At 32.6% G+C, this 25,056-nt stretch overlaps 2 protein-coding genes across 2 annotated transcripts in view; one reads left to right on the forward strand and one right to left on the reverse strand.

Moving 5' to 3' along the window:
• Nucleotides 1–8,339, reverse strand: part of LOC127729381 (glycosaminoglycan xylosylkinase-like) — a 54,340-nt gene extending 46,001 nt beyond the window's left edge. The window contains exons 1-2 of the mRNA XM_052237205.1: nt 8,202–8,339; nt 1,480–1,827 (exon numbers count right to left, since the gene is read on the reverse strand). Coding sequence (XP_052093165.1) covers nt 1,480–1,756 — 277 coding nt within the window. The 5' untranslated portion in view covers nt 1,757–1,827; nt 8,202–8,339. The remainder of the gene's footprint in view (nt 1–1,479; nt 1,828–8,201) is intronic.
• A 242-nt stretch (nt 8,340–8,581) lies between these two features.
• Nucleotides 8,582–25,056, forward strand: part of LOC127729368 (potassium channel subfamily T member 2-like) — a 117,721-nt gene continuing 101,246 nt past the window's right edge. Inside the window, exon 1 of the mRNA XM_052237148.1 lies at nt 8,582–8,718. Within this exon, the coding sequence (XP_052093108.1) occupies nt 8,627–8,718 (92 nt within the window). The 5' untranslated portion in view covers nt 8,582–8,626. The remainder of the gene's footprint in view (nt 8,719–25,056) is intronic.

A 25,056-nucleotide genomic window follows, 5' to 3' on the forward strand; every position in this document is an offset into this window, starting at 1 on the left:
GGATCATTACAATGTCACCTAATGACTCACTAGAGTGGATCATTACAATGTCACCTAATGACTCACTAGAGTGGATCATTACAATGTCACCTAATGACTCACTAGAGCGAATTAATGGATCATGACAATGTCACCTAATGACTCACTAGAGTGGACCTATGGATCATGACAATGTCACCTAATGACTCACTAGAGTGGATCTATGGATCATGACAATGTCACCTAATGACTCACTAGAGTGGATCTATGGATCATTACAATGTCACCTAATGACTCACTAAAGTGGATTAATGGATCATGACAATATCACCTAATGACTCACTAGAGTGGATTAATGGATCATTACAATGTCACCTAATGACTCACTAGAGTGGATCATTACAATGTGACCTAATGACTCACTAGAGTGGATCATTACAATGTCACCTAAAGACTCACTACAGTGGATCATTACAATGTCACCTAATGACTCACTACAGTGAATCATTACAATGTCACCTAATGACTCACTAGAGTGGATTAATGGATCATTACAATGTCACCTTATGACTCACTAGAGTGGATCATTACAATGTCACCTAATGACTCACAAGAGTGGATCATTACAATGTCACCTAATGAATCACTAGAGTGGATCATTACAATGTCACCTAATGACTCACTAGAGTGGATCATTACAATGTCACCTAATGACTCACTAGAGTGGATTAATGGATCATTACAATGTCACCTAATGACTCACTAGAGTGGATCATTACAATGTCACCTAATGACTCACTAGAGTGGATCATTACAATGTCACATAATGACTCACTAGAGTGGATCATTACAATGTCACCTAATGACTCACTAGAGTGGATCATTACAATGTCACCTAATGACTCTTTAGAGTGGATTAATGGATCATGACAATGTTACCTAATGACTCACTAGAGTGGATTAATGGATCATTACAATGTCACCTAATGACTCACTAGAGTGGATCATTACAATGTCACCTAATGACTCACTAGAGTGGATCATTACAATGTCGCCTAATGACTCACTAGAGTGGATTAATGGATCATGACAATGTTTCCTAATAACTCACTAGAGTGGATTAATGGATCATTACAATGTCACCTAATGACTCACTAGAGTGGATTATTACAATGTCACCTAAAGACTCACTAGTCTAGAGTGGATTAATGGATCATGACAATGTCACCTAATGACTCACTAGAGTGGATTAATGGATCATGACAATGTCACCTAATGACTCACTAGAGTGGATTAATGGATCATTACAATGTCACCTAATGACTCACTAGAGTGGATTAATGGATCATGACAAGGTTGAATAGCTTAACTTTCATCATTCCTAAAACATAAACTTTGCTCAGTTATCTTCATTGCAAAGATATCAAGTTAATGTTTAAAATGTTTGCCATAAATTGAGAAATGTTATTTTTTGGAGTGTACATAATAACACAGTATTACCTAGTTTTGGAGCATTTTCAGGGATAATCTCTCTTCTTTTAACCCAATCAGCTGCAATCTTCCATGGATCATCATCAGATTGACAATATTCTGATTTTAACATGTATTTCTCCTGCAAAATCTTAACCAGCTGTCTACTTTCCCTCGATGCTGAAGTTGGTAATGGATTATCTCCCCATACATCTTCATCCTCATTCTCAGGTTGTAAAATTTTAAATGAAACAAAAAAGATGAAGATAATATTGATCAAAACTATAATTTTCCATTTTAACTTCATATCCTGTATACTGCTGTTCAATAAATCCTATACATGTACTTCCTTTGAACATTGCTGTAACTGGCTTCAATCTATAAAAAAAATTAAAAATCAACTTTTTAAAAAGTTCAAATTAAAGCAAAATGTGGTTCTACCTACATGTATAGGCTAATTAAATTAGTAACAAAGGTTAAAAAGAAAAGTTTGGCTGATATAAATATCATTTTTGTTGTTGGGTTGCTGCCTCACTGATGTACACCCCATTTCTACTTTTATTCATAATCAAAATAAGATCATGAAGCTATCATATAAACAATATAAAGGAAAGTCTAAACACTGAGTTACTCAGTGAAATAAGAGTTTTGGAAAGTTTATTCAACAGTCCTTTATCATTTGCCTACAAATGCCATTTACTTATATACAAACTCATTACCACCAAATTGACTCAAACTCTTTCATTTCTTTTATATAGTTCTTATACCAGAATTACAAAAATTTACAAAGGAAACAATAAATAACCATTTAAATCGTAATAAAGTATCATCATTTCCTGAAAATTTCATGAACTAAAAGTACAAAAAACGTGTAAACCTAAACATTAATACTAAATCAATGATCCATGAAAATGAGGTAAAGTTCAGATGAATCCAGTCAGATAAACAATAACATCTTACAATCATTCAATACACCAAATATTGACCTTTGCTAGGTGTACATATCTGAAAAACAGACGTACCTGGCCCGAGAACACAGTTATTTCGTAGTGCAATTCTTTTAGACAATAAAGTTAAAAGAAAAAAATTGCACCTGCTCTATCTCAAAAAGATTTTTACAGTGTAGTGTACTACTATTGGGACAAATAATGTCAAAATTATAGAAAAGTCTTCCAGCTCTATCTCAAAATATTGACAATGCTATGTTAAGGGGGTCTAAAATTCAGTTTGACAGCTTCAGACATACTAGTTTTTGACCCTTTTTTAACTGGACCAAATCACTACTTAACATAAAGATTTAGCACCCAAATTTTTTTAACATGTAATTTCATCCCCTCACTTAATATTTCATGCATAAAATATAAAGAAATAAATTTGAAAAGTGTATGAAAAAAAATTGCAAGTTATACACTGTCCACACTATATAGCTAGGGACTATATTTGTAGACAACGAAAATCTAAGGACGATAACCGTGTCCTCAGACCACCTGACCACAAAAACATAGCATAGACCAATGAACCATGAAAACATGTTCAAGGTCAGATGAACCCTGCCTGATTGACATGTACACCTTATAAAAATTCCATTCACCAAACATAGTTGACTAGCATTATAGCTTATAGTATCCAAGACCGGCATGGCACCCCTATGGAATAAACTGAAGATTGTCATAGTGTTTTTTTCGTATGATGGAGGTGTCATATGTAATTTTTACCATGGCCCCTTCAAATTAACATGTTTTTACTGCTCTGTTAACTTTGTTCTAAATAAACAATACATGTATGCTATACATTGTACATTTTTTGTACATCATTACATGTGTGTCTGTTCCTGTTGGAACGAATCCAGGTCCGTTCGCCCTGGGTTCCCTGTCATAAAACTTGACTCAGTACTCGGAGTACAAAATGTGTGCATGAAACACCAAATCCAGTATTTTAATTGGTTGATCTCTGAGTCTGTTAAAATTTATCAATAACATGCTCTTACCGTATGTTGGTTTATATTAAATACCTTGTATTCCTGGTACTCTACAGTACAGGTCAAAATAATGTTTTGGTAGCAGCAATACAACATAACTTTTCGGGGAAATTTTCAACAAACTTTAACATACTCTTTTCAAATAATAAGCATTATACAACAAGACAACAAAATAAAATAAAAATCAGAGCGAAAGGACCCAGGGCCAACAGATACTAGGACGAATGCAAATCAGAATCAAAATTTCGATCACAGCCAACTGCATTTGACCCCTATGTTCTATTTTTAGCCATGTTGGCCATCTTGGTTGGCAGGTGGGGTCATCTGACACATTTTTAAACTAGATACCTTAGTTTGGTTAAATTTGGTAGAGTAGTTTCATAAGAAAAGATTTTTGTAAAAGATTACAAAAATTTACGAAAAATTGTTAAAAATTGAATATAAAGGGCAATAACTCCTTAAGGGGTCAATTGACCATTTTGGTCATGGTGACTTATTTGTAGATCTTACTTTGCTGAACATTAATGCTGTTTGCAGTTTATCTCTACCTATAATAATATTCAAGATAATAACCAAAAAACTGCAAAATTTCCTTAAAATTACTAATTCAGGGGCAGCAACAAACAACTGGTTGTCTGATTCATCTGAAAATATCAGGGCAGATAGATGTTAACCTGATGAACCTTTTTACCCCATGTCAGATTTGCTCTAAATGCTTTAGTTTCAGAGATATAAGCCAAAAACTGCATTTTACCCCTATGTTCTATTTTAAGCCATGTCGGCCATCTTGGTTGGCAGGCGGGGTCATGGGACACATTTTTAAAACATGATACCCTAGTAAGGATTGTGGCCAAGTTTGGTTAAATTTGGCCCAGTAGTTTCAGAGAAGATTTTTGTAAAAGTTAACTGACGACGATGTCGGATGACGGACGCCAAGTGATGAGAAAAGCTCACTTGGTCAATTGACAATTTTGCTCATCATGCTCATGTTGACTTATGTGTAGATCTTCTTTTGTTGATATTTTTGCAGTTTACAGTATATCTCAATCTATAAAGATACATGTATTAAGGTCATCATCAGCACCATGTATTAAAGGAACATTTATGCCATGTTTGGTTTCATTCCATTCAGTGCTCCTCTAGAAGAAGCATTTGTATGTATTTCCCTTAGGGTCTTATGTTAAACTAAGTCCACTGATAGCGACCATCTTGGATGATGGTTCGGCTACAAAGCAACAACACTTGGTCAGCACCTCATTAGGAACATTTATGCCATGTTTGTTTAATTTCTATTCAGTGGTTCTCTAGAACATGTAGAAGAAAACTTTTGTATGTATTTCCCATTGGGTCCTATGTTAAACTTACTCCCCCTGCTGACAGCCATCTTGGATGACAAATCAGCTCCAAAGTAACAACACTTGGTCAGCACCTCAAAGGAAACATTCATACCATGTTTGGTTTCAATCCATTAAGCGGTTTTCTAGAAGAAGACATTTGTATATATATTTCCCATAGGGTCCTTTGTTAAACTAAGTCCCCCCTTGGCAGCCATCTTGGTCGATGGATTTGCTACAAAGTAACAACACTTGGTCAGCACCTCATAAGAAACATTCATGCCATGTTTGGTTTCATTCCATTCAGTGGTTCTTTAAAAGAAGACATTTGTATGTATTGTCCATAGGGTTCTATGTTAAACTAAGTCCCCTGCTGGCCCATCTTGGAAGATGGATCGGCTTCAAAGTAACAACACTTGGTCAGCACCTCATAGGGAACATTCTATTCAGTGGTTCTTCAAAAGAAGACTTTTGTATGTATTTCACATAGGGTCCTTTGTTAAACTAAGCTACCCGCTGGCAGCCATCTTGGATGATTGATTGGCTACAACACTTGGTCAGCACCTCATAAGGAACATTCATGCCATGTTTGGTTTCATTCCATTCAGTGGTTCTCTAAAAGAAGACATTTGTACAATGTTTGTATTGTCCATATACATGTAGGGTCCTACATTTTATGTTAAACGAAGTCCCCGCTGGGGGCCATCTTGGAGATTGATCGCCTACAAAGTTACAACACTTGGTCAGCACCTCATAAGGAACATTCATGCCATGTTTGGTTTCATTCCATTCAGTGGTTCTCTAAAAGAAGACATTCACACACCTAATTAAATGGGCATTTAAAAAGTCAGAATGTGAATATATATGTTCAAACTCTTTTAGGTCATTTTTTAGTAGCAATAAACAAAAAAACTATGTCAATTGGACATGCTTTGATACTATATATGCCCTTGAATTTTTACTAGATAACATTTTTGTTCGCTTTGGAGATTCCGTATATCGTCAGGTTATCGGAATTCCAATGGGGACTAACTGTGCACCACTTATTGCGGACCTTTTTTTGTATTGCTATGAGTTACAATTTATGACAAAAATCAGCAAAGACCCATCGAAACAACATCTGATACACACATTTAATAATACTTTTAGATATTTGGATGATATTTTGGCTCTCAATAATGACGACTTCAGTATGTATACTAAAGAAATTTATCCTGTTGAACTTACTTTAAATAAAGCTAATACTAACAATGACCACTGCCCTTTCCTCGATCTTGATATCTTTATCATTAACGGAAAGCTTAATACTAAAATATATGATAAAAGAGATGATTTTTCATTTCCTATCGTTAATTATCCATTTTTAGATGGTGACGTTCCCTTGTCACCATCTTACGGTGTTTATATATCTCAACTTGTACGATTCGCTCGTGTACGTAACAATGTTTTAGATTTTAACGAGAGAAATTTATGTATTACTGAAAAATTATTACACCAGGGTTTTCGATATCACAAACTAGTCAAAACATTTACTAAATTTTATCATCGGTATAAGGACATCATTCGTAAATATAGCTCAACATGCAGACTTCTTATACGCTCAGGTATTTCACATCCAATTTTTATGGAAATATTCTTTATAAAGCACAAAAATGTCAGTATTCACCTCTGAAGCTAACAAAACCTTTAAATAGACTTATTAAGAAGGGATATAGTTACAATACTGTTGTCAGGTCATTAAAGATTGCATATTTTGGCGTTAATATTGATTCACTTATAGGGTCTTTGCATCGGCACTAAACACATTTATTTAAAAACCAGTTGTTGGCATGACACGGGTTATGTTCTTCTTGTATATGTTATGATGGTATGATACTAAACCCCTAACGGGAAGGATTGTGCCTGATATTCATATGATGAAGACATAATCTTTCAATCAGTTTAATTGAAGTCTGGAGCTGGCATGTCAGTTAACTGCTAGTAGTCTGTTGTTATTTATGTATTATTGTCATTTTGTTTATTTTCTTTGGTTACATCTTCTGACATCAGACTCGGACTTCTCTTGAACTGAATTTTAATGTGCGTATTGTTATGCGTTTACTTTTCTACATTGGCTAGAGGTATTGGGGGAGGGTTGAGATCTCATAAACATGTTTAACCCCGCGCATTTTTGCGCCTGTCCCAAGTCAGGAGCCTCTAGCCTTTGTTAGTCTTGTATTATTTTTAATTTTAGTTTCTTGTGTACAATTTGGAGTTTAGTATAGCGTTCATTATCACTGAACTAGTATATATATTTGTTTAGGGGCCAGCTGAAGGACGCCTCCGGGTGCGGGAATTTCTCGTTACATTGAAGACCTGTTGGTGACCTTCTGCTGTTGTCTGTTCTATGGTCGGGTTGTTGTCTCTTTGACACATTCCCCATTTCCATTCTCAATTTTATTTGTATGTATCGTCCATAGAGTCCTATGTTAAACAAAGTCCCCTCTGGAGGCCATCTTGGATGATGGAGTACCTACAAAGTAACAACACTTGGTCAGCACCTCATAAGGAACAGTCATGCCATGTTTGGTTTCATTCCATTCAGTGGTTCTCTAGAAGAAGTTCAAAATGTAAAAAGTTAATGACGATTAAGACAATGGACGGACGCCAAGTGATGAGAAAAGCTCACTTGGCCCTTTGGGCCAGGTGAGCTAAAAATGTAGAAAACTGATTTGCAAGACTGATGGATGGACAGACAGACAGAGGGAAAGAGTGCAAACCTATAGTCCCTTTCGACTTCGTCAGTAGAGGACTAGTTAATTCTAATTAAAACAAATGTAAGAATGTCATGAATGTAGCCCATTATTGCCATTAATGCTCCAAAACAAGACATTGATTTTTAAATATTATCATGATTTTTTTATAATTTCGAGAATAAATATTTTCTCTTATATTGATCATACAAATGTCTGAATATGTTTACTAAACCTTAATACCCACAGGCACTTGTCTCAGAAAAAAATTTCATATATACCTTAATTTTGTTATATTAAGGTATATAGGAATTTTTTTTTCTGAGACAAGTGCCTGTGTTAATACCACTATATTAAATTTTGTTTAAAGTAGGGCAAGACAAGTGCCTGTGTTAATACTGCTATATTAAATTTTGTTTAAAGTAGGGCAAAGGGACCCAGCCCGTCCCAGGGCATGGACCCAATCACCCATACTTGTTCAGGCTGTTGGAACCAATATTCTATACTATTTAAAATTATTCTGTCAACAACAAATATTGTTATATCTTTTCCACTGGAAATAATAACATAATTTTCTAGAATGACTATTCCAATTTGAGCTAATATTTAATTGTAAAAGAAACTTCTATTCCATGTCATGATCGACAACTCCCCCTTTTTCCTTCAAACTTGATCTCTGTACACAAAACTCAGTCAAAATATTCTTACCATGGATAACCATTAGACTGAGGTGTGAACTATAACGAACGTTCACTTAGTCAATAGTCATGATAGTATCGTGTTACAACTCCAAATCAATAAAATAACTGCTCTGTGAACCGGCGAATCACAATAATTTAACAGTAAATATAGGTCAAGTGAAAATAAAAATTATAAAATTACAAATAAAACAAAACGAAACTATGGAATGACTCTTCATTTGATAAATGGTCGTCGTAAATGAATTTTCATACACAGAAGAAGCTATTTATCAAAACTTTCCGATCAGGTTTTCCTAATTTAAGTATTGTTAGATTGTAAATTTCAATTTCTAATATTCTTTTGTTTCGGTGCTATCGTTTTGCTAAGGAATTCGATAAATGACTTCACCTAGATACATGATGCTGAAAATGATGGTACCCTAGTGGATAAAAATGGAAAGTGATGTTTTATCAACAGTACCACCGTTGCCTCCGCGATACAGATTTAGAGATTTAGTGTGGGGAGAATATGGAGATCATGACAGGTTTAAAATTATGCAGTTATTCTTTTTTTTAGCAATAATTAAATTATCAATTTTCAGGTCAGGTATTAAAAAAAACCTTGTGAATCAATTTTGTTTGGGTGTTGTTTTTGTTTAGTTTGCTTGCATTGCTCAACGTTAAGATGATTCCCCAATATTTTTTGTAAAGACCATCTACATTATCTATTGTTTTTTTAGCAATGATATCATAATAAAGGACCTCATTTTACTGTAAATTAAAAGATGAATTATATTAAATTGATTATTTTGTTTGAATGTTGCACTTAATTAAGCTAGCTGTTCATTTGGTTTATATTAAAACAGTAGCGCTAGGCAATTTATCAATCTTGCTCATAATTTAGTGTTATGCAAAAGACAATGTTTATTTGCACAAACACATTTCCATTAAATGGTTTTGTCATGAAATACAAACAATTTAACTGATAGTAATGTAGTATAATTATATTTGAGATGGCCTTCATATGATAATTGATTTTTTTTTATGACTACAAATATTTATGTATTTTTATAATCATTACAGTCAAGTCGTGAAAGTGCAAGGTGATAAAATAAAGCATACTTACAATCCTATAAGACTTTAATTCCACTTCGAATCAATGTTATGACAAATCACAATACTTTGTTAATAAGTTTCCATGGGAGATAACCTAAAACATTATTCTTTTGAATATAGAAGACTTTTCGAAAGAAAAAATTGATCATCTCCCATGGAAAATAATTAGCTAATGAAATGATGCAGCTAAAGCTGTTGCTATTATGTAATTTCATTTTGAATTATAAACATTTTAAATCTAATATATATCAATTATTGAAATATTGTATCTACATGTATGGGACAATTGAAATGTACATGCTTCACCAGATTTGACCATACTAAATTTATGTAATCTTATTTATATTTATCAATGACATTAAATTTATTCTGAAAAATTCAGTAGTCAAATAATTGCTCTTATGTCCGTCTTCATTTGATGAAAAAACATTGATATTTTGTTCATTTCGGTATCATGAATAAAGGCAACAGTAGTATATCGCTGTTCGAAACTCATAAATCGATAGAGATAAAAACAAATCCGGGTTACAAACTAAAACTGAGGGAAACGCATCAAATATAAGAGGAGAACAACGACACAACAAAAACACAACATTAAAATGTAACACACACAGAAACGAACTATAATATAACAATGGCCATTTTCCTGACTTGGTACATGACTGTTAAGTGAATAATTTTCTTTGGAGTTACAATTTCACGATTTCTACGATAAGCCCTGTTTACAAGATTTTATTTTAACATTATTCTTTGCCCTAATTCTGATCTGGCTTAACATCAGGTTTTAGTGAGGGTATTTTTTGTAATAGTACAAAATGTATACCCTAGTTTAATCACAAAATTGACATAAATAAACCTTTGCAATAATTTCCCTCTTTACAATACCTAGATCATGATCAACCCTGTTCACAATATACCTGGCTCCCACTTTTCCTAATGATTTTAATGTTGCTTAATTTTACCAAGTGATCAATTATGTCTCCTGTAAGCCTCTTGTAAAATTATCAATATAATCACTGAATTCCCTGTTTCATTGCATTTTTTATTAGTTCATGTGATTGAAATCAAAACTAAAAGGATGAGAGTTATTATAAAGTATGATATATACTATATATTATAAAAGTTTTTCGTCACAAAGATAAATAGAAGTAACCATTTATATGATATTGATTAGATATATAGAAGGATTTTATAGGTGATGTGTATTGTCATCTTTTGTCAGTTACAGTCCAGTCTTTGTAATTGTATTCTTTTTATCCTCATTCCTCGATATAATTGCTTGCATGATTTCCATTAATTAAATGTCTGTAACATCTATAAGATTAATTATAAAGTCTTTATTTGTCAGAGCCAAAGCTTTTGATGTTTCCCCTACGTAATTGCCCATTATTATATTTTATAAGTTGTTAGGATGTTTGTCTGTAGTATAATTTGATTGATAATATTTATAGTGCCTTAATTCTGTATATATATATATATATTTGTACAAAAAAATTGTTAAATTAAGATGCAGTAAAGGGCTTAAGGGCAGCATAATGTTAGGGATCACAACCCATCATTACCCATTAACAGCTATTCGAAACTACAAGCCAAAACACAACCCTAACAGTAAAATGAACCCTAACCCTAAAGTAGAAGTGACCCCTAGCCCTAAAGTACATGTAAAAGAAGGCAAAATTATTCTTTTATTTCTTTGCTTTTTTTACACTCAGTTATTTCATAAATTTGAGAATGGAAATGAGGAATGCGTCAAAGAGACAACAACCCGACCAATGAGCAAAAAACAGCCCAAAGCCACCAATGGGTCTTCGACACAGTGCGAAAATCCTGCACCTGTAGGTGGGCTTCAGCATGCCCCTAAACAATAATGTATACTAGTTCAGCTAATGAACGTCCAACTAAACTCCGAAACATATAAATGAACCAAAATTAAAAAAACATACAAGACTAACAAAGGCCAGATTATTATTACAGTTTATTTGACTAGTGTCCTGTAAAAGTCAGAAGTCCTTTAGAATCATTTGAGGCTAGAAAATTGATATTTTCATTGAAAAAAATTGTGCTACAGAATAATGATAATTTCTTACATGTATATGAAAATAAAGAGATGTGATATGATTGCTAATGAGACAACAATCCACCAGAGACCAAAGCAACATTTGTTCTATTCAAGATCTCAAACATAATGATTATTTATATGTAGCTTTATCAGATTTGATTGAATTGATTCCAACCTTAATTGACTATGATTGTCAGTTTTCCTGGCGAAGGTTGGTGGTTTTCTCCTTGCATTCCAGCTTCCTCCTTCCAATGAAAACTGTCTGCCAAAAAAAGCCAATAGTACTGACAGCAGTGTTAAACACCAACAATTAATCAATCAATCCATATTAAACTGGATATTATTGTCATACAGAATATTTGATGTTTAACTGTCAAAGTCACAACCGAGTGTATTCACAATGTAACTGCCATAGTCAACACAAATTGCAATGATGATGAATACTAGAATTGATTGAGAATGTCAGTGCTGTTTAACATTCACAGCAATGTATAACAACAGAATGACATTGATGTCATTAATGTTTAACTTACATCTAGTCAGTGCAGATTGTCATTGGTGTTCAACTGTAATCTTGAGTCAGTACAGGATGTCATTAACAGTGGCGGATCCAGAAATTTTCATAAAGGGGGGGGGGGGGGGGGTGCCCACTGACTGCCTAAGAGGGGGCCCGCTCCCATCATGCTTCAGTGAATCACTAAATAATCAACCAAATTTTTCCCACAAAAGGGGGGGCCCAGGCCCCCTGGAAAACCCTCTAAATCCGCCTCGGATTAATTAATGTTTAACTAACAGAATCAATATAAAATGCAAAGATGTTTAACTGCCAGAGTCAGTACAGAATGTCATTGGTGTTTAGCTGTCAGAATTAGTATAGAATGTCATAGGCATTAAACTGTCACACTCAGTACAGAATGTCAATTATGTTTTACTGCCCGAGTCAGTACAGATTGACATAGCTGTTTTACTAGTTATTGTGACTTGACTGTAAGTGTTGCTTTATTTTATCACCTTGCACTCTAATGACTTGAATGTGGTTTTCTACAGCAGTTTGTTCAAATATATCTGACCAGTTGAACAGTTTTGTTTGATAAAAAAAATTTCAATTTGGTCAGAATTTTGAATTAATTGCAATAGGTGTAGAGCAGCACTTACAGTCAAGTCAAAACATAATGTTATTGGTGTTTATCTGTCAGAATCTGTACAGAATGCCATTGGTGTTTAGCTGTCACAGTAGATACAGAATGAAGTTGATGGTTAACTGTCAGATTTAGTACACAATGTTATGGTGTTTAACTGTCAGAGTCAGTACAGAATGTCATTGTTGTTTAATTGTCTGATTCATTACAGCGTGCCATTGTTGTAAACTGTCAAGAGTCCGTACAGAATGTCAATGGTGTTTAGCTGTCATAGTCTATACAGAATGAAATTGATGGTTAACTGTCAGATTTAGTACACAATGTTATGGTGTTTAACTGTCAGAGTCAGTACAGAATGTCATTGTTGTTTAATTGTCAGATTCATTACAGAGTGTGCCATTGTTGTAAACTGTCAGTCAGTACAGAATGTCATTGGTGTTTAGCTGTCATTGTCTATACAGAATGAAATTGATGGTTAACTGTCAGATTCAATACTCAATGTCATTGGTGTTTAATGTCAGAGTCAGTACAGAATGTCATGGGTGTTAAACTGTCAGAGCCAGTACAGAATTCCATTGATGTTAAACTGTCACAATCGGTACAGAATGACTTTGGTGTTTTATTGTCAGTGTCAGTACAGAATGTCATTGTTGTTTAATTGTCAGATTCATTACAGAGTACCATTGTTGTAAACTGTCAGTCAGTACAGAATGTCATTGGTGTTTAGCTGTCATAGTCTATACAGAATGAAATTGATGGTTAACTGTCAGATTCAATACTCAATGTCATTGGTGTTTAATGTCAAAGTCAGTACAGAATGTCATGGGTGTTAAACTGTCAGAGCCAGTACAGAATTCCATTGGTGTTAAACTGTCACAATCGGTACATAATGTCATTGATGTTTAATTGTCAGAGTCAATAAAGAATGGCATGAGTGTGTTTAACTGTCAGAGTCAGTAAAGAATGTCATTGGAGTTTAACTGACACAATATTTACAGAATGACATATGTATTCAACTGTCAGATTCAGTACAAAGTGTCATTGGTTTTTAACTGTCAGAGTCAGTACAGAATGCCACATATCTGTACTGACAGTGTCACTGCATTATAATGTAAGAAAAACTACTGAATATCTTTTTATTAGTCCCCTACCGACAAAGTCGAAGGGGACTTTAGGTTTGTACTCCGTCCGTCTGTCTGTCCGTCCGTCTGTCCATCCGTCAGTCCGGCAAATCAGCTTTCCACACTTTTTTTCTTCGTTCTTGAAGATATTGATTTGATATTTGGTATATAGTTTTATCATGACAAGTTATAGATCAAGTTCGAATTTTGATCTGGTCTGATGATTTAGTCCAGAGTTATGGACCATAACTCTGGACCATTTCTTATGTTAGAGTACTATGTTAAACTATATCTCTGTACAAAGGGAGATAACTCATTTTTTAAAAGACATTCTTTGTTAAATTATTTGAAGAATTTTTTGGCAGGTTTGTTTGTTATTAAGTATAAACTAATTTTCTGAATGCTATATATATATAAAAAAAATTATGAAGAGAAATCCTTTAATTAGATAATAATCTATTGTTATTAATGTATATATTTCAATACATTACATTTTATAGATAAGTTACAAATCTATATTAGTATGTGACAAATGAAAGAAAAAATATTTGGAACTATTAATTATATTTGATTATAATTTGAAAATAGATATACACTGTATTACATCATATCTAATGTTTTTTTCATCATGCTTATAAGATATTGATTGATAATTGGTATATAGTTTTATCATGACAAGTTACAGATCAAGTTCAAATTTTTGTTTCTGTCTAATGATTTTGTGCAGAGTTATGGTCCTTGGACTTGAAAAATTCATTCATATAATCAGTTTTCCACACTGTTTTTAGTCATGCTTGAAGATATTGACATGATATTTACTTTTTGTTTACACCATGACAAGTTATATAACAAGTTAGCATTTTGTTCCAGTATAATGAACGTTTACCCGGTAGGGGACTATGTATTGCCATGCAATACTCTCAGAATGCTTGTTATTTCAACAAGACTAAAATCAATCTGTAAAGAGGTCAAAGGACAGATAAGATTTTATATGTATTGATCCTTTTTTCATTTATCTGTAGAAAAGTATGGCAATTTACTGTTGTTTGTCAAATGCAGAGAAAATAAATTAGTTAGATCGTTTCCTAATGGTAGGGAATGAAATTATATGTCTTTTCAATGCTGTATTCTTTATTATTAATGGCTTGGCAAATGATCTGTTTTGCTCACAGTTATATACAGACAAATCTATAGCTAATTTTATTGGTCATATAAGAGAAAGTGTTCTTGAATATAAAATTTAATTACCTTGGAAAGACTTAAAAGTTAACAGATTTATTTTAATTGCTATTTATTAGTATTGATAAACAACAGTGTTAGAAGTGGTGTATGTGTAGATAATTGGTAATCAATGAACATGGGCAGAAAAATGCTGTTTTTGTGAAATAAATCATTTATCTCAAAAGGTTTACAGAGTGTAAAATACAAATAATTAAAATGTCTATAAAAAGTACATTAAAAACTATACGAGTAAAGGGGAGATGCAATGAAGCAGCAACCCAAAAATACAACCAAGAAAAAGATATCTCAGTGGGAGATTTGATGAAGAACCATTTAAAAAATTGTTTTCAATGAATAAAAGAATTATATAAAATGTTTAAACTGATTGAATATATAATTTACTTACAAAAATTAATTACTGTAAAGTCAAAGGATACCTCCATGGTTAAATAGTTAAATCACAAAATTCTTATAATAGTATTAAAAAAAAAAATCTAAAGGAACGATAAAGGCTGGCCATTTGCTGTTTACATTAAGGATGTTGAATATTATAAAAACCTCAGGATCAGAAGAGGACAAAGATATACAAGTGATATTGATGTACCACAGTTTGCTTGAAGCTTTGAAGCACTTCAATATTAAATTATATGTACCAGATCACTTGCTTTCCTATCTTTGTCACCACTGTTTCAACTATTCCTCAGAAATTTAAGGAAATTGTGGTGTATTTTTTCAGTTTTGTGTCGATGAATTTGAGTCCAGCTTTTATACTTATCAGTCGTCCATTCACTTTAAAATCAAATCCCATCCAACTGATGGATAACACACAAAGTATAAGAAACCAAAACCAATGTTGATATTAAAAATTCTTAAATAAAGAGTTTTGAAGAAGCATATAGATATTGGCACTAACATCAATTTGGTCATCAACAAATTAAAACATAACTAAATTTGTATTCTTTTCGAATGGTTTTTGGGATGTATAAATACACATCCACGTTAATTTTCTATTTAGAGATTGCTTTATCTATATATAACATGATACATATTTATTATAAGGTTAAATCCTAATGATCCTACTGCCTGTCGATACTTTGTGTTATATCTCGTTTCACTATTTTTAATATGTACCACCTTTTGATAAGTATTTAGTATGACAATAAATTTTCTATTCTGTACTCGTACTCTGAACAACAAATTTATTAATTTTGTAAAAAATGTTTACCTCCGTACTCCTAACAGCAAAATTATATATTTAAATTTACCTGTGTACTGAACTTTGTTTTATTTACTAACTCCATTTTTGACGACGTCTGAAAAAATGGGCCTAGATGCAGTAAAACGTAATTTTGGCTATGACGTTGTAAAGTTAATGTTGAAGAGCACCTGCAAAATATTTGTTCGCTGCCTAAAACAATATCATTTCACTAATTATATCACATGCAGCTTACCATGTGTGCGTATTTCGTAATTGTCTTTACATATCAAAGTCCAAAATATTCATTTGATCACGATTCCGTATGTTAGTCTGTTCATATTATAAGTTACTCCATTATGGTGGAGGATACTGTTCATTCATATTTTACAGAGGATTTATTGTGTTTTAATGTACAGATACTGTTATAATTTATTGGTCTCATCTGAGTGCTCCTAAACAGGAGGGAATTACGAAAGAAGAAGAAGAAGACTTCCCTTACCGAAAACGAAAGTTGACAAAGTGAAAGAGTTTGAAGCTAGTTCTGTTTCATTTTGCTAAAGTATCCCATCGGAACTTACAGATAAACATGATGAGAGTTTATTGTGGAGCTACAGATTGTTGATGAATTATATCTTGCCCAGATAGACAGTTCTCAACGTGATAATCTAAACGATGATGTTGGCACTGTTTAAAATTAAAAACATGTGAATCTGATGAATCCGAGTAAATGCAGGATGATCTTTTTATACAAATAAATGAAGAAAATAGGGAATGTATGAAACCAAGGATTTGTATTTATTATACAAATCCTTGATGAAACATATGCCACAGGAGTGAAATACAAAAGTGTTGGTTTACGCTCTTTCTAAAGATTTCCAAACATTGTGGTGTCAAAACCATGTACTGAAAACCTGATTTACTTGGTAAATACAGTACACATGTACATGTTCAGCTACCAACATAATAAAGGCCTAAAAGGGACTAATGCTCTTCCAGCAAAGATAATTATACCAAACTCCCAGGTGACAGCCAAGATACAGGTAATTATATTGAACAATTAAAATCAGATTAAAACCAATAAATTACATATTTGAATATTAACATTTTCTGTTAATATTTATATTGTTTTATCATGTTTATTAAACAAAATTGTTTAGTTAAATCATTAAATTTTGTGATAACTCAGGCTGTGTACCCTTCTCAACAGCTAAAGTAAATTAAAATGTGACTGACAACTTACATGTACATGTTATTCATTTAGAACAAACATGTATGCATAATATACATGTAATACATGTATTTATACTGCACTCGTTACATTTGAGCAGTCAAAATGCGTTGACTGTATATTTCTATGTCATATACAGTCACTGACCCGATATCACTTTTCCTCATGAATATTTAAATAGAAGTTGCCGAAACTATATTTAATTATTCATACGACCTCTTCAATCTGTTCTTGTTTCGAATGTATACAATGAAGCGTGGAACGACCCAAACTTATTTCTTTTACCATTTTTTGGAAAAACATATTTCACTTGTTAAAATTTTTTGTTTGAAACCTATAAATCATTATGTTTCATGCTTATTGTTGATATTTTAGTCCATACTCAAACGAATTCGTTCACCATCGATTGCGGGTTTCAACAGGTAATGTACATTTCATTGCGTTGTCTATTTCTCCGCCTGATACCGGTATGAGGCCTTTTTAAAGGGGGATTTTTTTCCCCAATATTTAAATCAAATAAATAACATTTACACATTAAACAACAATTTTTTTTTTCTAGATTGCAGTATAAAGACAATAATAGTGCATTGACTTGACATATCAACGATATAAGGATTCGGCCCGAAACGGGGAAAAAGCTCGGCAGAGCCTCGCATTTCCCCGTTTCTAAGCCTCATCCTTATATCGTTGATATGTCAAGTCAATGCACTATTATTGTCTATGTATATTACATGCATTCAAAAATGTACTTTCATTTTGTTAAATATTACTTGTAATTTTTATATGCAAAGCATATGTAGAAATCTATGTACACATTGAAATTAATAAAATATTATGTTATTGACTCTAAATCATTTATAAATTTAGATGCACTTTTTTTACCAAACTGCACACATGGCATTATGATGTTCTATCATGTACATACTGACTTTTTATGATGAAAGCACAAAATTGTAGTTTAGTATCAGTATGAAAAAGAGTGTTTTAGCTAGTTTTCTCTGAAATTGACAAATCATAAATATATTCCCAAAAATGTATGCATCAGATGTTTAGAACATGGTTAAAGTTAAATTTACAACACCTATGAATTAAATTCAACAGACTGATTATACTGACAGCACCAATCTGATGAATCTTTATGTTATAGTCTGAATATGGATATTATACTGCATGTAGCATGACTAACATCTACATATGCATATTATACCAGCATCTACATGTCCTTATAAAATGTACACATATATGAAGTGGCTTTGTAATTTTAAAAGTATAAGCTGAGTTAAAAAACACAATTTAATATATACATGTACATGTATGTTGACTCTTTTTGTCTTTTGTTCTTATGTTAGTTGTTTGTGTGCCTCCTACAGATCTTTTAAGTTAAGCCAATTGCTACTGATTTTTGTAGTTTGTTCATTTGTTGGGCTGTTACACCACCGTCTTAAGTTGGATGGAAAAGGGGGGAGGGGGGGGGGGGGGGGGGGGGGTGTTCCAAAGTTAGTAACCTGTAGTACAGTGGTTGTCGTATAATCATGTTATATTTGTTTTTTTCGTAATTGTTTTGTTATGAATTAAGCTCTTAGTTTTATCGTTTACATCGTTTCACATTTTTTATGGTCTGGACTTTTCAATACAGCCAGCTACATGTGTAAAGTATAGGTTTTCCTCATTGTTGAAGTGCATTTAACATGTTTAATGACATTAATTTCAAACTTAAATTGGTTTTTTTTTAAATTTTACTTCTAAATTGAGTTTAGGTAGGTCAAGGTAAACAAGATAAAATTTGTGAGCTAAAATTCAAAGTGACTTTTTATAAGGACATAATAAGATGCCCATTATATTATACATAATTCAAAACATAACATGTTTGTTGATTTTATGCCAAAATCATTTTTTCTATATAACATGTATAAGTTCCCTTAAGTTTTTATAATTCTATTTTCATTAAAATATTTGATTTCAATATAGATACTTAATAAAAACCAGAATGAGTTCATTTGTTACAAACAAATAACATTCACATTAATTTTTTTATTAATTTAAGATTTCACATCATGTTTTTGTTTAATTTTTTTTATTTACATTTTACTTATAAAAAGTACTAGATTTTAACTGTGTCATCACTTAAAAATGTGATAATGTCAAAACACATGTACATATTTAAGCATATTTAAATATTTTGGCATAATCATGATAATTCAATAATGAATATACTAAAATTTATATATATAGAGAAAAACATGTGATTTTTTTTCGGCAATCAAAGGGGTGTGAGGGGGCTGGGGGGGGGTTTCAGCACTCCCTCTTGATCCCTGGATCTGTCACTGAGTCTTATCACTGTCTTATCACTGTGCACATGGCACTGATTAACCATATAAATATACTTATTCAATTGAAAGATTATACATGTATGCATCCAATATCCATTGCATGAAAAGAGCATGCTTACCCTTTTTGAATGTAGTGTCTGATCTGGCTACATTTAAAACATACCGCATGTACAATATTTGTTGATGATGTAGTTGCATTTATATTTTATTATTTTGCAGATTGCAGATAGTGTCATCAAGTCCAGTAGGAATAGCCATAATATATCCTAGTTAGTCAAGGATATGGAGAAACCTGTCATATATTAAAATTGGAAGCAATACCTTCAGCAATATTTTAACACTGCAGCATATACCACTTTATTGTTGATTCAGATGTATAACTTCATACTAACATGTAAAGAAGCATGTGACTGATAACCTACTATCATCAATATGTTTATAAAGAAGAACACTATAATATCACCATCTATTATGTCTATTATGCCAAACACCTTAACACACAAAGGATTAAATGCAGCAAGACCGTGGTATCTCTATGAACACATCGGGGAATATTGCTACAATGAAACTAATAATGACATAGTCTGTCCAAAGCTAACCATTGCTATAACTGAGGTTGACTTGACCGATGAATGAGAATCCAATAAACATTAATGTCCACGGAGAACAGAGCCTTTTTATGAAATAAAATACCAAAGTTTGTTTTGTCTACTATTCTAATTATTTTTAAATTTGAAAATATTTAATTTTCAAGGCTAATGTCACCAACAAAGTCAAAACATTTTTAGTTGTTAATAAATTGACCACATGGCAGAGAACTGGTATATCTTGCACTTGGTACAGACATTTTCAATAGCAATGCCACTAAGTTCAAGTTTTTATTTCATTTAATTTTGGAAAAAAATCTGATGGAATAAAATTGAGAATGGAAATGGGGAATATGTCAAAGAGACAACTGTAAACCCGACCAAAGAGCAGACAACAAGCGATGGCCACCAATGGGTCTTCAAATTGCAGCGAGAAATTCCCGCACCCGGAGGTGGTCCTCAGCCAGCCCCTAAATAAAATTGTATACTAGTTCAGTGAAAATGGCCCTCACACTAAACTCAAAAACATATAAATGAACTAAAATTAAAAAAAGCATACAAGACTAACAAAGAAGTTTTGATACATTTTTTTTATATATCATATAAAAACAAAACACACATTCAAAACATACGATAACGAAAAGCAACTTATTGAAAACCAACCAAAACCTAAAAAAAGGACACTTAATTTCAAAGTATCAATGCAAAAAAAATACAGATTTAGGGAAAATGATAAGTAGACAGTACATTATCACCAGAAACAACACATAAAATATATGTAAACATTAAGACATTTGGAGAATATGAAAAAAGAAGTTCTAGAATATTTATTGTTTTGTTTCCATGGAAACCACATATTTAACACACAAATATTCCACAAGAAACTAGATTTTTGTCATCAATATAGATATTCAATTCTGGAGTATTTACAATGTATAGATAATACAATATTGAGGTGGAACACAATTACAACATTCCAATTACCAAAAAAAATAAAAAAAAGTCAGAATTTTGTTTGAATTTCCTTATTTTTCTGATTATAAATGTATGCCGAATATGAACTGCTGTATTTTCAAAACCAGTTGAGATATCATCATAAAATTTTGTATTCATGGTAAGCACATTAGTAGCATTGAAAATATGTATAAATCTCATCTGGACCCATTTTCTCAGTCACGGTCACATTTTATCCCAGGTAAGAGTTGTCTTATTGAGAGTTGTCTCATCTTTTCTATTACTACCTGTAACATCTATGTTATATAGGCACCTATGTTTTAATGTTGTATTTATATTGTGTCATAGATCAAACTTATTCGTTCAGTGTATGTTTACTTGTTTTTGTTTAAATGTCTTTTTGATCAAGTTAAGCCATTTCAATTGATATTTTATAGTGCGTCTTTTTATACAACCGCAAAAAAAATTTTGTGGTCGTATATTGGTATGACGTTGGCGTCGTCGTCGTCGTCTGGTTTCGTTGTCGTCGTTGTCGTCGTCCGAAGACACATTGGTTTTCGCACTGTCACTTTAGTTTAAGTGAATGGATCTCGATGAAATTTTACCATAAGGTTCAATACCACAAAAGGAAGGTGGGGATTGATTTTGGGGGTTATGGTACCAACAGTTAAGGAATTAGGGGCCAAAAAGGGGCCAAAAATAAGCATTTTTGTAACTTCCAGACATAACTTGTGTGTTAGTGTATGGATCTCTCTGACATTGTACCACAAGGTTCCATATCACAAAGGGAATGCTGGGATTGATTTTGGGGGTAATTGCCTCCAAATTTTAGGAATTAGGGTCCAAAAAGGGGCAAAAAACAAGCATTTTTCTAGTTTCGTGACAATAACTTATGTGTAAGTATATGGATCTCTCTGACATTGTACCACAAGGTTCCATATCACAAAGGGAATGCTGGGATTGATTTTGGGGGTAATTGCCTCCAAATTTTTAGGAATTAGGGGCCAAAAAGGGGCAAAAAACAAGCATTTTTCTAGTTTCATGACAATAACTTGTGTGTAAGTATATGGATCTTTATGATATTGTACTACAAGGTTCCATATCACAAAGGGAAAGCTGGAATTGAGTTTGGGGGTAATTGCCCAAAACGTTTAGGAATAAGGGGCCAAAAAGGGGCCAAAAATAAGCATTTTTCTAGTTTCCAGACAATAACTTGTGTTCAAGTGTATGAATCTCTCTGAAATTGTACTGCAAGGTGCCATACCACAAAGGGAAGGTTGGGATTGATTTTGGGGGTAATTCCCTCAAAATTTTAGGAATTAGGGGCCATAAAGGGGCAAAAAAACAAGCATTTCTCTAGTTTCAGGACAATAACTTGTGTATAAGTATATGGATCTTTATGAAATTGTACTGCAAGGTTCCATATCACAAAGGGAAAGCTGGGTTTGAGTATGGGGGTAATTGCCCTAAACGTTTAGGAATTTGGGGCCAAAAAACAAGTATTTTTCTAGTTTCCAAACAATAACTTGTGTTCAAGTGTATGGATCTCTCTGAAATTGTACTGCAAGATACCATAACACAAAGGGAAGGCTTGGATTGAGTTTGGGGGTGATGAATGATAAGGGGGTTCAAAAAATTTGGGGGAGGGGATTTTTTTTTTCCTTTTTTTTCTTTAAAATTTTCCATTTTAAATTGGTTATTTCTGATTTATATATAAAAGCAAATAATAATGATATGGTTTGAATAGGTAAATTAAAATTTTTTAAGTTCTTAGACCACATTCATTCTGTGTCAGAAACCTATGCTGTGTCAAATATTTAATTACAATCCAAATTCAGTGCTGTATCAAGCTTGAATGTTGTGTCCATTCTTGCCCCAACTGTTCAGGGTTCGACCTCTGCGGTCGTATCAAGCTGCGCCCCAGTGGAGCATTTTATTATGTTGTAATGTTACACTACTGTCTCAGGTTAGGGTGAAGGTTGGCACCTGTTAAAACGTTTAAACCCGCTGCATTTTTATTCACCTGTCCTAAGTCAGGAGCCTGTTGTTCAGTGGTTGTCGTTTGTTGGTGTGGTTCATAGGTATTTATTGTTTTTCGTTTTTTATATAGATAAGACCATTGGTTTTTCTGTTTGAATTGTTTTACACTAGTCATTTTGGGGCCCTAAGTTATAGCTTGCTGTTCAGTGTGAGCCAAGGCTCTGTGTTGAAGGCCGTACTTTGACCATAATTGTTAACTTTTTATACATTGTGACTTGGACAGAGAGTTGTCTCATTGGCACTCATACCACATTTTATTTTTATTGTGACGTTAAAACTTCTGAATTTAAGAATTATATGCAGAGCTGAAGTGCTTCATATTTAAAAATGTGCGCATGATCAACGCTTTGACAAAGCTATAAAATTAAAAAAGAAGCATTCAGTTCTTATAATTACATTTTTATGCTACAACTATGAATTTAAAGAGTTATATCAAGTTTTTTGTTTATTTTTCAATGCTTTATTTTAACATTGTCACAGATAGCATGTGCAGTTCAATGCAGTCATAGCTGTTGTATTTATACGGAAACAAAATATGATATTGGAGTGCCTCGCAATTGTTGTCAGCCAATAAAATTTATGGATTCTAATGAAACATACATGTAATGTAATTATAGCTAATTAAAAGCCATAATCTGGGCAGATAGATTGATGTTGATCATATCTTTGATGAAATAAACTTCCTGGTTTTGATGTTATTTGTAAGAAGATACATTTAATAATATATAAAATGAATGCTTATTAAATGATAATTATGACTTTTACTCAGTCATGTTATGGTTTATATGGGTTTGATAACATATCCATTATATAAAATGTGACATAAAGAGGTCAATATGAGTTTGTTATGTTTTATTTACAGCGTCCTGTCACACAAATGGTTACATTACACAGTATGTTGGTTTTCTGGTTTAAATTGTTTCACATTTTGTCATGTCGAGGAGGCTTTAATAACTGACAGAAAGGGTTTTGCTTATTGTGTTCAAGGCAGTACATTGGCCTATAGATGCTTACATCATTTGGACTATGGCGAATAGTCGTCTCATTGGGGATTATTCCACATCTTCTAATTTTATATTATTATGTTTATTACAAATAGATATGAAATATTCTGAAGAACAGTTTTGCTAATTATTATTCATTATCTGTCAATAAAGGAATATATATTTTGCAGGTATTTTATAGTTTTAGACATTTTGCTTACTTGTTGCATATAAAGTTATAGATAAAATATGGTTAATTTGTAAATTGCACAGTGAAGATTGATGTGGCAATTAATGCAGGAAAATTGCTGCCATATTTCAATGCAGTTGCAAAACTCAAAGTGATATATAGCACATCATTTTGTTGGTAATGGCAGTTTTCACAATTAGTGTAAATGTTATAATGCTATAATTGAAACTTATCCCGTTATGACACAGAAAAATGCATTGGCTGTATTCAGTAACTGTTGTGCACTATATAATTTATTTTTTAAGTGCATATATATAATATATTTGTTGATTTCAAATTTCTTGTAAGTTCCTTTTTACCTGGCTTTTATCTACAGAAGTCTAATATCCTGACTTTCCGTTTACCTGTAAAATGATTTTAATAAATGGCTTTTGATTGGCTTCTTATGGTATTTTCTAAATTTTCTTAAAACTCAACCAATCTGAGTAAAAAGTTCACTAGTAAATTTTCTCCTGTCAACTTATATGTCACCTCAAGGTCACCTGGTGCCGAATCCCATCAAATTGTTGCTTTGAAAATACTGACCTTTTACTAGTAGGTAAGTATAAATTGGCCGATGTGGTGGTACATGTATATTATGTCTGAATCCAAAAACATTTCACTTACTTTTCAACTCTTTTGCAAAATTAAATGTATAGCTTTACCTGACTCATTAAT

The sequence above is a fragment of the Mytilus californianus genome, unplaced genomic scaffold (genome assembly GCF_021869535.1).
Source record: "Mytilus californianus isolate M0D057914Y unplaced genomic scaffold, xbMytCali1.0.p SCAF_2, whole genome shotgun sequence".
Classification (NCBI taxonomy): domain Eukaryota; kingdom Metazoa; phylum Mollusca; class Bivalvia; order Mytilida; family Mytilidae; genus Mytilus; species Mytilus californianus.